Here is a 17489-nt window from a genome sequence, read left to right as displayed (position 1 = left end):
TAAGTACTAGACCAGCTTTGAGTATTTCCTACAAGACCGGCATAATCCAAAAAAGTCGTTTTTGGATAAATGTTTTTGAAAGTTTAATAAAATTTGACTATTTTTTAAAAAAGTCAAAGGATTTTAAAAATTAAACCTGAATCAGATAGTAGGGTTTAAGCCCCCTTCACACGAGCACACAAGTAATATGATCTGTCAATATTTTGTGTAGAAGAGATCGGATGGGATCGTCTAAACGCAATATGTAACGAAATCATCATACATTGAGAAAAATACGGATGGAAAATTTGACAGTCGTATGGCTGTCTTCATTTTTTGAAATGATTTAAAAAAACAAGCAAGTCGCATTAGATCAGGGATGTATTTTTTATGTAAACACATACAAAAAAAAGTGAAACAACTGTTTCCATCTTACTTTTTAATTGTTTTATAACAATCGTGTAAAAACAAAAGATATAAATCATACGACTTTTAATCTCTTTTTTGTCATACTGAGCAATTTCATTTTACTTTTTCATTAGACTCGTCGTACGAAGGGCCCTTTAATATGTTTCTCATCTAAATTGAAATGTAAGTTTTATTTAGCAAATATTCGTGGAACATAAGATTAAAATCGATCTCACACCTTATAGACATATTTGATATTTAATGAATCCTTAAGTTCAAAAACACAGAATTTTGGATTATGACACTCTTGTAATAAATAAGCAATATCTATGTATGTATATTATAAAATTTTAAATGTTCTGCTATTTAATGAAATACTACTTGTAAACCTTTAAATTCTAATATAGATAACAAAATCAACAATTTCAAAATTAATATTTCACTACCACCACGTGAATGTAAAGTTTATATGTAGATGTAGAAAAATATATACTATTATGTAAAATAAACATTTTCTTAGATAAAACTATTTTGTAAATAAGTTTTTTTTTACATACGACAACAGAAATATTAAAAAGCAACATAAATTCAGACTAAAACTTCAGCAGAATAAAATAAAATCTCTCATAAAAGTAAAAAATATGTAACTGAATATATTACAATACACAAAAAATGAAGGAAATTTGCTGAACATGCTGTGTAGTGACATCTTTTTTGTTCAAATATTTGTCTGAGTAAGTTAGACGACAAAAAAAAAAAAATATAGAAATGAAAGGTAAAATAAACGAAAAGATATACAAAGAAAGTAAGAATATTTAAACAAAACTAACATTTATATATGTATATAAAATAGATTTAGTATATGGCAGTTCACAGGATATTTCGTTTATTATTTTGAAATTTTACCTTTCAAAAACAAACTAAAATTGAACTGCAACTAAAGTTTATTTTAGTATCTTTTTTTTCTCTAGATTTTTTTTTTCTTTCATTTCATTTATTATAGGCTGACCTTTTATTTGGGTTTTCTTTGTTTAAATTTTAATAAATTTTTTCATTTTTTTTTGGTTTTTGTAAAAAAACTTTAGCATTTATAATAGTTGTTTAGAAAATCAATAAATTGTACACAAATTGCAATCAAAAATGAAGCAAAAGTAAAATTTCAAATAACGTGCAAATACCTGAAGATAAACCACCTGTCTTCGTAGATCCGCCAGCTCCTGTATGGGGTCATCGGTTGTTGATGATGTCAAACTGGCCAAATCGATGTCATCTAACAGCTTGCTGTCTAAACCGCAGGATGTAAATAGTTGTCCATTATCATTTTCGAATGGATTGAGAGTTTCGGTCTGTAAAAAGTAAAAGTTTCATTAATTCATTCATTAATGCTTTGGGGAATTTTTTTTATTAATAAATGAAATTAGTAATTTATATAGAAATGTTTAATAAAATAATAAATTACATTTTATAAGAGTGTTTTAGTAAAAACTATGCTTATAAGTGTAAAAAATAATAGTATGTAAAAAAATTATTATTTGAAAAAGTAAAAAGTTTCAAAAATTTAAGCTTTTCAAATAAACTAAGAAAGTTTTATAAGACTAATGTTTATTTTTCGTAAAAATTATTTAAAGAAAGTTCATTAAAAAAGGTTATCAATAACATTTAAAACTTTTATTAATATATTTTAAAATTTTTTAAAAGCTTTTTCAAAATATTTTTTTTTTAAAGACAGCTTTAAAAAATTGAGTAAAGCTTTTAGTTAAAATAGCATTTTGTTAAAATTTATTAAAAAAATATTTCTCTAGAAGTATGTTGTATGTGGATGTTAAGAAAAGCTTTTTCTTAAAATTTCCTTTATCATAACTAAGCTTTTTTAGCCAATGTTTAATAAGGTTATTTATAAGATATCATTCTTATAAAAGCTTTTCATAAAGCTTTATCTCAGAGGGAAATATTATAACAAGCCTTTTCATTAAAAAGATTTTAATCTAATTTTTAATAAGATTATGTTTGCATGAAAATATTTCTTATAAAAGCTTTTTCAGAATAAGCTTTTTAAAAAGATTTTTTATCAGAATATATTTTATAAAGAATTTTTAAATAAGAGCTTTTTTTTATCATAAAAGCTTAATCACATAATAATATTTTGTGAGAACATTTATAAGAACTTTTATCTTCAAAAGAGCTTTTTAAATTGAAAATGGTTTTTAAAAATTATCGTTAAACTTTTTATAAAAAAAAAACTTTTACTCAAAAAAAGTTTTATCTAAAAATATTTTTGTAGAAAATACTATTTTTTAAAAAATATTTCTCTCAAAATGTTTATTTTATAACCAAAGCTTTGTAACTTTTTAAATTAGAAGCTTTTTTCTGAAAATACGAAATGATTTTTTCTAAATAAATATTTTGTAAAATTATATATATATATATATATATATATATATATATATATATATATATATATATATATATATATATATAAATAAGTAAGAGCTTAAATTAAACTCTATAAAATCTTTTTTTTGTTAAAAATAAACTTTTCAAAATAACAGCTTTTTTATATAAGCTTTTACTAAAATATAAAAAAAGCTTTTATTATCCATATCTTTCCAGGAACAATTTTTTTTTATAAAAAATATTCAAAATATGCTTTATAAGAAAAGCTTTGTGACTGTTTGAAATGAAAAGCTTTTTTTCTGAAAAAAGCTGAATAGCTTTTTCGAAAAAATGAGATTTAATTTTCCTGTAAAAACCTTTTATATAAAACTATGCTTTTTTAAGAAGAGCTTTATCTGAAATTAAACTTTTTAAAAGCTTTAATATTAAAGAGCTTTTTCTCAGAATAAAGTATATATAGGAAGACTTTCTTAAAAAGCTTTATCTTAAATATTACTATTTAATTGGAAATAATAAATTGACATAAAAACATTTTTCTCAAATAGAGTTTTTTGTGTTTAAGAAGAGCTTTATCTTAAATTAAACTTTTTAACAGCTTTAATAATAAAAAGCTTTTTTCTCAAAATAAAGTATACATATAAAAACTTTCTCAAAAAAGCTTTATTTTTAGATAAGCTTTTTCAGAAATTTATATTCTTTAGCGAAAAAGTATTCTTGTGTTCTTAAATCAAAGTTTAAATACTTGTTCAATAGTTTTATTATAAGAAAAGTTTTTTTAATTAGTATGTATAATAAAAAAGTTTTTTTTTACAATTGGTAAATACATTAAAATAAAAAAATATTTAGATAAATAAATAAAATTAAAATTCAACATACCCTCGTCAAACAATTTTCATTCTTCCGAAAGAAAATCAAACAAAAATTCCAATAAATCAGAAATAGTATGTGTAAACGAAACGAAAGGAAGTGGTGGTGGAAGAAGTATGAGTAATGTGCATTTTTTGTGCAGTTTGTGGCAGTAGTTTTTTTTTTACAAAATAGTGCCAGAGATACAAAAAAGAATGCAACAAATGTGATGATAAAATAAAGTAAACAAAAAGAAATAAATTAAAACAAATACATTTCTGAAAATCGATCAGAAATCTAAGAGACTGAACACAACAAGAAGAAGGAAGACGCAAATAATGCAAAAAAAAAAAAACTTACCTCCTGCAGTATTTTACGTAAACGTAACAATTGTTTTTTGAACTGCAACACATCTTGAATCATGGCATTCCTAAATGATTTGTCATACAACATGAGATCGTCCGAAGAACTGTGCGTATCGCGTTGATGGAAACTAGACGATGATGATGCCTGATGATGATGGTGATGATTATGATGATGTGAAAATTTACGTTGCAACGATGAATTTGCTGAATTGTTGTTGCTGTTGCTATTATTATTATTATTGGTAGACGATGCTGTTGAGGTGCGTGAAGATGTTGTATTCGTACGACGTCGACCCGTCAAAGGAGATTTAGTACTATCCGAATCGTCGTTATTTAAAGTACAATGCTGCTGCATGCGAGAACGATTCAATAGACGAGTAGCACGTGCAGGCAAATGTGCACTGTAAATAGAAAAATACAGAGAAAATGATGAAAAAACCATCTATGCAGATTTTGTTTTCCTCGTTTAAAAATCTATCTACAAATAATTGAATTTTAAATTAGTTTTGAATTTAAATTAACAAGACATGAAGGCAAGCAAACCACCTTAGATATGTGGAGCCCTCATGGGGAGCACTGGTCGAGAGTATACGTGAATCATCTACTACATGTTTGGCTGCAGTCAATATAAAATTACTACGTTTTAAATATTTTCTTGTATTTGCAACAGTTGTCGCTGACGTTGTGGCTGTTAATGCCATTGGTATATTTGAACTTTTACCAGAAGTTCTTTTACTTTTGCCAGTAACACTTGATGTTGTTGTAGCAGTGGCAGGGACTGTTGCTGTCGGTTGTTTTGATTTAATACCGCAGTCTGTTAGCTTTTCATGGGTGTAGGAGCGACCCTGTAGATATAAAGACTGTTGTTGCGGGGAAGAACATGCTGGTAGTGTATTATGCTGTTGTGACCTTAATTTAATATTTATGGGTGACGTTGTTCTTGAACGTGTTGGTCCAAACGTAGATGTCAAGTAAACATTTTGTGAAGTTTTCAAATCAGTGCGTACACGTCTTGCACTATTTGGTGGTATAGACTGTAAGGTTGTTGTAGTTGTTGAAGATGTTGTTTGTAAATATGACATTATTTTAAGAGATTTTTTGGGGTTTTTTAAAGGTTCTGTTTAGTTGCTTTTTTAATATAAGACACTTTAAGTTATTTTGTTTTATTGGTTTAGTTTAATATTAATATATTTCTTTAGCAAATGAGTTTACTCCTTTCCTACAGCTGTTCATTTTTTTAACTAAAATCTTTTTGTAGTCCTTTTTTCACATTTTTATAATGGTATGACACAATCAAGACTTGCGCATTACTGAACATGAGCCATAACAGTTTGTGTCTTATTATTGGTACAACTTCCTACATTTGGTAGCAAAGAGAACAAAACTGTTGTAAATGTTGTAAATAACGAATTTTGTATACCCTATGGCAAAATATATATGTAAAAAATATCAGAACTTTTAATTATTCAAACTCCTTCAACTCAAGATTAAAAATAAAATACACGAATATTTGACGAATGGCAGAAATTTCTCCTGATCCTGGTGAATTTGTTTTAGAAACGAATTTGCTTTATTAAAGATATTGGATGTATAGAAAAGCTGGAATATTTCCAAGGCAGCGCTACATAACAAAATTGATGTCATAATTGATTCCTTAAGTTTTTCATTCTAATAAAGAGTTACGCGATTTAAAACCGCTGAAATATTTTCTAAAGGAATTTGAAATGATATATTCGATTCGTATTGTACAAGTCATGCTGAAAATCAGATATTACGGACAGACAGACGGATGTTGTTAAATTATCTCCAAACATACTTTTCACATACATTAAGAGGGATGTGCGATCAGTACTTTTTTATAGGTTATACAAGATAATACATTAAGTTATGCTGCATATAGGGTACTAGTCCCAATCAAACAAATGAGTTGTTTAGCACGTTTTTCTAACGTCGCATATACTACTTTATAATTTAGTGTTGCCATATGTACGAAAAATTTAAAGTATGAAGAAACTTTCAAAGAACTTTTGATCAAACATGAACGCTTTTCGTAAATATTCGAAATTATGCAGAAGGTACTAACAAAATGTATGTGCAAAACTATTTTTAAGTAAAAAACCTAAAAATTTTTTGTAAATAGTTTTTTTTTCAATATGGCAACCCTTATGCTTTCAAATTCTTGAAACAAATCTTTAAAAGTTGTATACATGACATTTGAAGTTTGATATTTATTAAAAGATATTTATGTAGATACAATTTTTTTCTATATTTTCATAAATGAGATCATACAAATTGAAATATTTAATTAAAAAAAATTGATTGAATAGGTAGCAAATATTAAAAGAACTATTATGACGTAAAAATGCCCCTAGAATAAATTTAGTGTTTAGGCGTTTAAAAGACAAGCAGAAAAATAAATAGTAGGAAAGTATAGTCGAGCATGGCCGACCATATAATACCCTACATCATGAGTATAAGGATATATTTTTAAATAATATTTAGTTATGTTGAGTTTCATTGCGATACAAATGGTTACAAGTCAATTTTAGACGTTTAAGAAATTTTTTGAAGGGGGGTTTGTATGGGGGCTATGGGCAAATAAGGGCCGAACATTACGAAAATCTGCAGTGTCATTTATACTTATATAAAACTTATTTGTGCCAATTTTTAGAGAGATAATAGTATATTTGACGTAATTATGGCATAAAAAGCCCAAATCGGGAGGTACAGGTGAAATAATGGACCGATTTCAACTATTTTCAATAGGCTTCGTCCTTGTGCCAAAAAACATGCTTGGTCCAAATTTCATCAAATTATCTTGAAAATTTTGGCCTGTACCTTGCGCACAAGGTTTACATGGACAGCCAGCCAGCCAGCCGGACAGACGGACGGACATGTCTTAATCAACTCAAAAAGTGATTCTGAGTCGATGGGTATACTTTAAGGTGGGTGTAGGACCAATATTTTTGTGTGTTACAAACATCATCACAAACGTATAATACCCTCCCCACTATAGTGGTATAGGGTATAAAAATCGACTTCTTTGTTAAACTACTTATTTCTTTATTATTTACTTTTCCTAAATATTTCGTTTAACGAATACCTTGCTTAATGATAGTTCTAGTTTAAATACCGCCGCAAGCGCATTTTAATTGCCGCATTTTTTAACTACTTAGTTTTTTTAAAGATACTTCTTATGCTTTTAAGAAGATGTTAAAAATGTTTAAACAAAATCTGACAATAAAACTATTTTAGCGGAAGTAAATAAGAAAACAGTTTTTTTTTTTTTTTAATTAAGAAGATCAAAAGTTAAACTTGGCCGAAATAATTGTTTAGCATCAACTTTAAATGTAAGATAAAAAGAATGGCGCTAAAAACACAGGGCAACATATTAAAAGAATAATAATAAAGAAATTTAGACAACTGAAGAAAACTTAAAGCTCATAAAAAAAATTCACTAACAATTAATTGTTTTTATCATTACTTTTAGAAGCTATTTACACACGAATATGTTATATTCTGCATCTATAAAAGAATCTAAAACGATCTAGCTACTTTCGTCCGTCTGTCTGCTGAAAACTCGATGGAGCCCAAATATAGGAGAAACTAGAATTTTTATTTTTGTTTGACATTATTTTACACTGTAAAATCCCATTTAACAGTAGCCCCCATATTATATCACCTATAAAAAATTACTTTAATATTTAAAAATCCCGAAATAGCTATGAAATTCACAGACAAGTTTTATAAAAAACAAATCGGTCCATATTTGACCTTACCCCCATATAACCCCTGTTAAAATACAAATTGACTCAAAATAATATATATGTATAACCTGTTCCCAACTTTCTAGCATCATATGGATTCCAAGACAAAAGTGCAGTCTGAAGCCCTGTTTTGAAGTCAAGTGTATTCAAAAGAGAGGGAGAGTTTTGCATCGATCGATGTGGCAGCATATGGATTCCAAGACAAAAGTAATACTCATCTTTTGAGTCTGTAGCCAAGTTCGTATACCATGTTTTGAAGTCAAGTGTATTCAAAAGAGATAGAGAGAGTTCTGAATCTATCGATGTAGCAGCATATGGATTCCAAGACAAAAGTACTGCTCATCTTTTGGGTCTGAAGCCCTGTTTTGAAGTCAAGTCTATGCAAGAGAGAGAGTGAAAGTTCTGCATCGATCGATGTGGCAGCATATGGATTCCAAGCAGTGTTACCATATGTCAAGTTTTCCCTTTTTTTGCAAGTTTTTTGAGATTCAAAAAAGTTTTCAAGTTTTATTCCAATAAAAAAAGTTTTTTGAAAATTTATACAGTTTTTCAGTTTTTATTTTATTTAATCAATAAATAAGTTTAAAATAAAAAAACAATGTTTACCATTAACAAAATAATAATCGCGCATGAAGATAAATGGATTAATCGGTGAGTGTTTGAAGATATCATCTGGGTCTGGGTAAGACAAAATCTTCGTGTTTCGAGTTCCCAATGACGGGTAGTTACAAAAGTTCAGAGGTTTCCTCTTGTAGTACACAGAATCTACATAGATTCATCATGACATTTCAAGTGTAAATTTATGGTGTCTAAGACCACAATATCCAGTAATTCCTTGCTACTGATGTTAAGGAAAAGTTCTGTACCAATTATCATTAAGCTATTTAAAATTCCCCAATTTGCTAATTTTTTCACTGATTTTTCTTGGGTATTTTGTAATTTTAGTACAAAAAAAAGTTTTTTTTGTTGAAAAAAAGTTTTTTTCATAAAAATAAAAAGTTTTCTTCAAAAAATATATGGCAACACTGATTCCAAGACAAAAGTACTGCTCACCTTTTGAGTCTGAAGCCATTTTCGTGTACCATGTTTTGAAGTCAAGTGTATTCAAGGGAGAAAGATCTGCATCGATCGATGTGGCAGCATATGGATTCCAAAACAAAAGGAACGCTCATCTTTTGAGTCTGAAACCAATTTCGTATACCATGTTCTGAAGTTAAGTGTATTCAAGAGAGAGAGAGAAAGAGTTTTGCATTGATCGAAATAAATAATAAAATGGCCGTTCAAGGTCTCAACTATAAGACGCGTGAGGTTTCCCACTACATAGTTTTTAACTGTTATTGCAACATGTAGTCGAGAGTTGTCATGATGGAGTATAACACTTTCATGTCTGGTCAATGCTCACATTAAACGAATCAGTTGCATTCGGCATAGGTTCTCTGTAAAGATCTTTTCAGATTTCAAGGTCTAGTGTCAGTTCGGTGGATTGGCAGGCTTCACATACATACGTTCTCTTGCACTTTACATTATCGTAATGGATTCATTTTTCACCATAAATACTTGCTTGGTTAGGTGTAATTTTTTTCTGTTATAGCATTTAAGCAGAATTTCGGACACGCAAAATTGTTTATCGACTTCCATTCGTATGGTTCCGAATTTCCCTGCTTTGGAACGAATCCTGCAGTTGAGTTTCACATGAAGTAAAAACTTCAATTCTAGGTCTTTCCATTTTTGTTGCTGCTATGTTAAAATCATCACTTCTGAACCAAACATACCAACTCTCGCACGTTCAAATCAATGGAACAAATTTACAATTAGCTCCGATAAGCAATCGGTGTGCTTCAGTGGTACTTTTGATCACTAGATCTAGTATTAACGGGAATTCAAAAGGAAGTATTTCATAATATGCATATACATCAAAATATTAATTGTTTCTTTATCCCATTGACTACTTGTTCGGCTTAATATTTGTATTAGTTTCCCATTACAATTATTAGAAAAACAGTTATTTGCCTGTTTGAAATCAATACCTACTAGTGTTTTTTCCTGTGAAAACACTTACAAATTTTTTATTATTTATGACACATGAATATTAAACCAGTACTTTTGTTATACCTTCACTGATTTTTAACCACAAAAACCAGATAAATAAATAACGAATGATAGAGAAACAAAAAACCACATTTTAAAGAAGGCGTTTGTTTTACAACACTTTACATAAGACGTCACAATTTACAATAATACATCGATAACCCACCGAACGATCGACCACAAATATGACTTCACAAGTAAAATGATATCGAAACAGGAAATTAAATTAATTACCATGAAACTGCATTAGTTTATGACATTTTCAGACGTCAATGGTAACAATTTGTTGTTTTGTAAATGAAATGAATTTTATATCAAGAAGATAAAGATAAAGAAAATACAAATATGTAAAATGAAAACTAAAACCAACAACTTTAAATAGTCGTACTTGTTATACCCTACACCACTTTAGTGGGGAGGGTATATTGGATTTGTGCTGATGTTTGTAACATACAAAAATATTCGTCCTAGACCCACCTTAAAGTATACCAATCGGCTTAGAATCGTTTTCTGAGTCGATTAAGCTATGTCCGTCCGTCCGTCCGTCTGGCTGGCTGGCTGTCCATGTAAACCTTGTGCGCAAGGTACAGGTCGCAATTTTCAAGATAATTGGATGAAATTTGGCACGCACGTTTTATTTGACCTAAGGACGAAGCCTATTGAAAATGGTTAAAATCGGTCCATTATTTCACCTAGCCCCCATACAACAGAACCCCCCGAAAAGGGCTTCTGAGCTCATAATTATGTTAAATATACAGATATATCGATAAAATACGGCACAACTAAGTTTTATAGAAGTCTTGATGACCCTGCCAAATTTCATAAAGATCGGGCCACATTTGACCCTAGCTCCCATACAATGTCCCCTTCAGAAAATTACTTGAATGTCCCAAATTAGCTTATAAACACAAATATCCCGATGAAATTCAGCACAATAAAATATTATGTCAATATAAATATATTCACAAAATTTTATCGGGCTTGGTCCATATTTGCCCCTAGCCCCCATATAAAGCCTCTTTCAGAAAATTAGTTTTTCATCCATAAATTGCTTAAATGTATCGGAACAAGGGAATATTGAAGATAAATGCTTTATTATGAAAAATAAATCACATTTAATATTCATAACTGGTGTAGGGTATCATATGGTCGGCCACGCCCGACTATAATTTCTTACTTGTTTGTATTTATTAAAATTAATGGAGTTTTTTTTTTCTTAATTGGATTCTTTAATGCTGCTTAAAGATACAGATTTATTCATTCGTTCATATGTTTATTTGGAACTAGTAGTATCTGTGTGAATATAATATTACTCTGCCACAATACAAAATGTTTAGTTAGTTGATTTGTTGCTGCTTTAATACTTTTAGATCGTACATTTTTATACCACAAATAAACAAACATACCCCATCTATAATATATTACGTTGGTAAACCGGCTTCAACTTGAGATCGTAATAATCAAGATCAATGTACTTTATGGCTTTCGTTAAAAAGATATTCTTTTCTTTTTCTTCTGTAGATTTTTATATTTCTTTGTAAATTCACAAAAAAATAACAAACTGACATGCTATTCATTCTGACAAAGAAAAAAATAGTTTAAATGTTAAAAGAATTCTACTGCTTGATATGTTGTAAGATCTATTCTCGTGTGGAGTTCTGTTCCTTTTTCAATTAATTTAACAAATATGTACATATGTAAGTGTGTATGTACATACGTATGTATGTATGTGTTCTTGGCTAAAATATATAAGATACATTTTTCTATTTGTAAGCATTTTTGAAATGTTCTATAATCAATCGTTTTAATATTTTCAAGACAAGTTTTTTAGGTTATTTCCCAGCTAACATTTTTTGAAATTTTTGATCACATTCGAGTCATTTATGACTGCACGATTAAAATGATAATTTTCTGATCATAAATGATACATTCGTCGGGAGAAAATCGTACCCTACCCGCGACTCTTCTAAACGAGTCTTTTATGAGCCCCACTTCTGATCAGTTCTGACTCATTTTTTAATCTTTTTTGAGTCATTAATGAGCAGACTTATTGGTCGTTTTAGAATTATTTTCGAATCATATTATAGTCATTTTTGAGTATTTTCTGAGTAATTTTTATGTTTGTTACAGACAAATACAATACAACAGAAAACACTTTTTGATCTTCCGACTGCTCGAAATGTAACTACAAAATAAATTTATAAACAATCAAATTTCGAACACCTGAAAGACCTATTTGTGATTGCTGTACATTTTGTTATTGTTTTTCAAATAAATCAGATTTTAAACATTAATTGGAATTATTAAGACTTAGTTTAGTGATTAGTCACCCAACTATCTTCCGTAGAAGATCATTAAACATATAAAATTATTATAATTAAAGCATAATATAATTTCAATTTCCGTGACAGAAAATCGACTTTATAAATATTACACAAATTGAAATACTTATACATTTAGTTTTATAAACGAAATGAGAATTATATCAACTTATTTTAGGCCACACAAACTTTTTTGCCAACTCTTCTAAAAGTGCCTTTTCTCAGCCCATTTTCTAATCAGTTTCGACTCATTTTTGAATCGTTTTTGAGTCATTTTTAAGTGTAAGTGTTGCTATTCCATTGCAAACAAAAACAATTACATAAGAAACAATTTTTGATCTTTCAACTGCCCGAAATATGATCAGAAAATAAGTTTTTAAAACCATCATATTTTAAACACCAAGATGATCAATTTATGATTGCTATACATTTTGTTATTGTTCAAATAATCAGTTTTCAATCATATATCGGGATCATTTTCGAATCATTTTTTAAGCGCTCAACTTATTAATCACGTTTAGGTCATCAAAGGGAGTCAAAAATGAGTCAGTTTACTGATTAATCATCCAACAATCTTCCAAATGCTAACTGGGTTTCTAGATATAAATTGTTACGTATTCGAATAATCGGTTATTCTTTATTTCATTATTTACTTTTAAAAATTGACTACTGTAATATTTAATTATTTAATTACATGTTATCCTATTGCCTTTGGCATGCCATCATTTAGGTTCAACTCTATAATTAAACAAGTAAGAATGTATAGTGAGGTATGGCCGACACTATGATACCCTACACCAGTGAGTAGTGTGTAAAAAACGTCAATTATTTTAAATAAAACAAGTAAGCAATTAATGGACAAAAAAAAACTAATTTTCTGAAAGAGGGTTTATATGGAGGCTAGGGGCAAACATAGACCTATCCCGATACAATTTTGTGATTAGATTTATATTTATATAATATTTATTTGTGCAGAAATTCTTCGCAATATTGGTATGGGAATTTTTATGGGAGCTACGGTCAAATGGGGCGTGATCTTTATGAAATTTGGCAAGAACATCAATGATTGTATAAAACTTATTTGTGCCGCTTTTATCGAGATACAGGTATATTTAACATAATTATGAGCTCAAAGGGCCTTTTCGGGGGGTTCTGTTGTATGGGGGTCAGGTGAAATAATGATTTTAACCATTTTCAATAGGCTTCGTCCAAAAGAGGCGCGTGTACCAAATTTCATTCAATTATATTAAAAATTGCGACCTGGACAGCCAGCCGGACGGACGGACATAGCTTAATCGACTCAGAAAATGTTTCTAAGCCGATTGGTATAGTTTAAGGTGGGTATAGGACGAATATTTCTGTGTGTTACAAACATCAGCAGAAACCCAATATACCCCTCGACTAAAGTGGTGTAGGGTATAAAAATATTTAAATTGTTTAATGCCTTAGATCCGATTATTACGAAAATCGGTGTTCAGACTTATATAAAACTAAGTTTTGCCGATTTTTGTAGAGATACAATACAATTATGAGCTCAACCCCCTATTCGGGGGGATACGGTTTTATAAGAGCTAGGCTAAATAATGGACCGATTTTAACCATTTTCTAATAGATTTCGTCCTTTCGTCAAAAGAAGAATAAGTGTGTGCCAAATTTCACCAAATTATCTTGAAAATTGTGACCTGTAGCATGCGCACAAGCTTTACATGGACACTCAAACGGACAAACAGAAAGAAGGACGAACATAGGAATTGATTCTGAGACGATTGGTATACTTTAAGCTGAGTGTAGGACCAATATTTTTAGGTGTTACAAACATCAGCACAAACGATCAGCATTAATGATTGATGTTTGAGAAATTATTTTCAAAACGATAACTCCTTTTAAACACGACGCAAATATTAGTTAAAATTAAACGGATGAAGTGAATATAAAACAGTTTTTAAAAACTTTTGGGACCGTTATAACATGACAAAAAATAACATTTACGATTCGAATATAAGCTCATATATAATTTCGAATTTTTAAACAAATCATAGATTTCATAAGCCAATAACTATTTGAAAAAGTCAAAACTAGGAGAACTCTTTACTCAGAATTTCCACATCGCATTAGGTTTTTGAGATATCAAAAAATAAAACTGGTTTTTACCCATATACATATGTAACGTTTAAACAGCTTGCGGATATCTTAGTTCTAATCTGTATGCTTTAAATGATCGCCAAAAATACTTTTATGATCAGAATGATAATGAAAAGTTCCAAATCTTTTTTATACCACAATAACACTTTGTGGGTAGGGTATATTATGTTTATGCTGATGTTTATAATGCCCAATAATATTGGTACTACGTAAACCTTAAAGTATGCCAATCGACTTAGAATCATTTTCTGTCTGTCCGTCCGTCTGTATGTCCATGTGTCCTATCCTACACCACTACAGTGGAAAGGGTATTATGCGTTTGTGCTAATGTTTGTAACACCCAAAAATATTGGTGCTACACCCACCTTAAAGTATACCAATCGGCTCAAATCACTTTCTGGCTGTCCTTCCGTTTATCTGTCTGTGTGTTCATGTGTCCTAGATAATTTTATGAAATTTGGCTTATACTCTTCTTTCAATCCAAGGACGATCGCTATTGAAAATGGTTGAAATCGGTCCTTTATTTCGCCTAGCCCCCCTACAACCGTACCCCCTGAATAAGGCTTTTGAACTCATAATTTTGTTAAATGTTCCAGTATGTCGACAAAAATCGACAAAATTTAGTTCTATAGAAGTCTAAATCACATTGCCGATTTATGTAATGATCGGGCCTCTTTTAACCTTAGCTCCCGGTCTATTATTTCACCTAGTCCCCATACAACTTAACCTCCCGAGCTTTTAAGCTCATAATAATGTTTATTATACTCGTATATCGACAAAAAGTGGCACAACTAAGTTTTATACTTGCCTTGATGACCCCGAACCTCACTTAATCCTAGCCCTCATACAAAGACCCCTTTTAGAATATCACTTAAATGTCTCTGATTCGCTTATGAGTCGGACCCATGAAAAGTAAAATTTTCTTTTGTGAGTCTAAATTTGTTACACTGATTCTGGTGCAACATCTTAACCCATACTTGCCTTTTCTCATTTTTACAAGAATTTTTCTTAAAATGTTTTCATTTTAATCTTAAACATCTACAAGTATTTTCCTAGGAAACACAGTTCACAACGTTTTAATTAAATTCTTGTCGTGGAGTTAACATTTATGTATCTATATAAGGCCAAAAGGCGTCTAATTATAAATGTAAACAATCAGACGAAAAGATTAATGGAAACAAGAATAACTCAATAATTAAGACATTTTCAAAATGAGAAAAAAAAAACTACAAGAAAAAACATTCAGATCATTCGTATAGATAAGGCATGTAAAGAAAACTTCTTAATTACATGAAATTTTTAACTTGAATTACATAAATAATTCATACGTGTAAATAATGTGAGAAATAAAAGTCAAGTTCAATGGCTTATTATCATTAACAAATCAAAACTAATGACGTTTACACATGTCTTTCAGAGGGGTTTTAGATGCATGCAAGTGAAGCGTTATATTTGTGTTAACATGTTAAAGAAATAATACTTAATAATCAATCATTAGTTCAGCTAAATTCATTTATTACATGTTGTAATGTCATTGATTTTTATAGGTTTTTTTTTTTTCTTTCTTTCTTTTGTCGGTTTAAGCAAGCATGATGAGTTTTCTGCTGCTTCATCTGTGTGTGTAAGTGTGTGTAATGAATTTTTTCAAAAAATTTAACTTAATTTTTTTCAATTATAATTAAACATTAAATTACTCCCCAAATAGATTAACTTTAAGTTTATAATTTTTATTGTTGAAAAAGTGGAGATGTATTAGCTAACACGCAATAATATCACTTTCACCGCTAGTAACATCATAAGCATGAATTTGGTAAATGTAATTAAAAACAAAATCATTATTAATATTTAGGTATCTTCATAATCATTATCATCTTACAGCAGCTTTTAAATAATTGTTTAATGAAGAAATTTTTAAAATTGTATTTTTTTTAAACATGAATTATATAATAATTTTGAGTAAAGATTATCTAATGTGTCAATTAAGTTAAGTAAAGAATCTATCTCTGGTTTAGAAAGAAAGAGTTTGAAAATGTTTAGATTGCATGACGGATATAAGCAGAGGAAATTGTTGAATAAATCTATTAAAAATTTTGAGAATTTCATTTAGAGTTTCCAAAAAAAAAAAATTGTTCACTGAATATGTTATTTTTCAATGTTCAGAAACTCAGTTTCCTGGACGTAATTCCTAAGAATTTTCCGATCAGTGTTAGTCACGAATGTTATTTCCGAAATAACATCACTTTCAAGATACTTGGATCTAATTTCGCCGAATGCTTGACAGTGGCAAAGAAAGTGCTTCAGAGTTTCACTGTCCTCTCCACATACTCTACATGCGTCTGAATCCGCACCGCCAATTTTGTATAGATGTGTTCAGTTAAAGCTATCTTACAATCCAATATAGTCATAGATTTAATTCTATCACCTGATATCGCCCTAATTTCCTTCTGGATGTCGTTTAATATATTAAAGGCTGTGGGCGCTATATTTATTCTAATCCTATTTACACATTCCGTTATTGCTTGGACTTCTGCCTGGAAGTTTGTGTTATTATATTTCTGTTTCTTGATCTTCAATATACAACCCCAGGCCCACTTTATCCCCCAATTTAGAGCCTGCCGTGTAACAACAGATTCCTACTGGTATTTGCTCAAGTTTTACGCTTGACCAAGACATTCTATCTGAAATCAGCGATTGTGTATAACCTTCCAATGTGTCCAGTATACATTGATGACGTGTCCTATAATGGCTTTTGGCTAGTTCGCCTAAAGTAAAGAGACCTTCGTCTGTAAGCGCCGCCTTATATCTTAAATATGTTTCAATGGATGGAATATCTAGCAACGTTTCCAGAGCTTTGGTTGAAATAGTACACATGACACCACTTACATCCAAGCAGCATGTACGCTGAACTCCCTGTAGTAGTTTGATATTACACTTTTGTCCAAAGCAGTTTACCAGATTATTGAAGCATAAGCTAGAATTGGTCTAATTACACTTTTATAAAGCGAATTTGTCATAGTAGGACTAAGACCCCATTTTATGCCTATAGTTCTTCTACATAACTCCCAGCACCGATGTGCCTTGTTGATCCTATCCTCTATGTGGGGTCTCCATTTTAATTTCCGGTCGAGAATTACACCTAAGTACTTAACTTTGTCTGTCACCGGTATCTTCTTGCCCAG

At 29.9% G+C, this 17489-nt stretch overlaps 1 protein-coding gene across 19 annotated transcripts in view; it reads right to left on the bottom strand.

Annotated features, from left to right (window-relative positions):
* Positions 1–17489, bottom strand: part of LOC119606396 (dentin sialophosphoprotein) — a 67524-nt gene that overhangs the window by 13688 nt on the left and 36347 nt on the right. For 10 of the 19 annotated variants that reach the window (XM_037959849.1, XM_037959851.1, XM_037959847.1 and 7 more), the window contains 3 exons: positions 3988–4393; positions 3658–3678; positions 1566–1733 (listed from right to left, as the gene is read on the bottom strand). In XM_037959849.1, coding sequence (XP_037815777.1) covers positions 1566–1733; positions 3658–3678; positions 3988–4393 — 595 coding nt within the window. The remainder of the gene's footprint in view (positions 1–1565; positions 1734–3657; positions 3679–3987; positions 4394–17489) is intronic. The other 9 variants (XM_037959861.1, XM_037959862.1, XM_037959863.1 and 6 more) reach the window with 3 other exon arrangements.

Source organism: Lucilia sericata, unplaced genomic scaffold, assembly GCF_015586225.1.
Source record: "Lucilia sericata isolate MDLA Ls3-8-SP2 unplaced genomic scaffold, ASM1558622v1 Contig000576F_arrow, whole genome shotgun sequence".
Classification (NCBI taxonomy): domain Eukaryota; kingdom Metazoa; phylum Arthropoda; class Insecta; order Diptera; family Calliphoridae; genus Lucilia; species Lucilia sericata.
The sequence above is the reverse complement of the archived record's forward strand: the minus strand, read 5'-3'. Positions and strand labels throughout refer to the sequence as shown.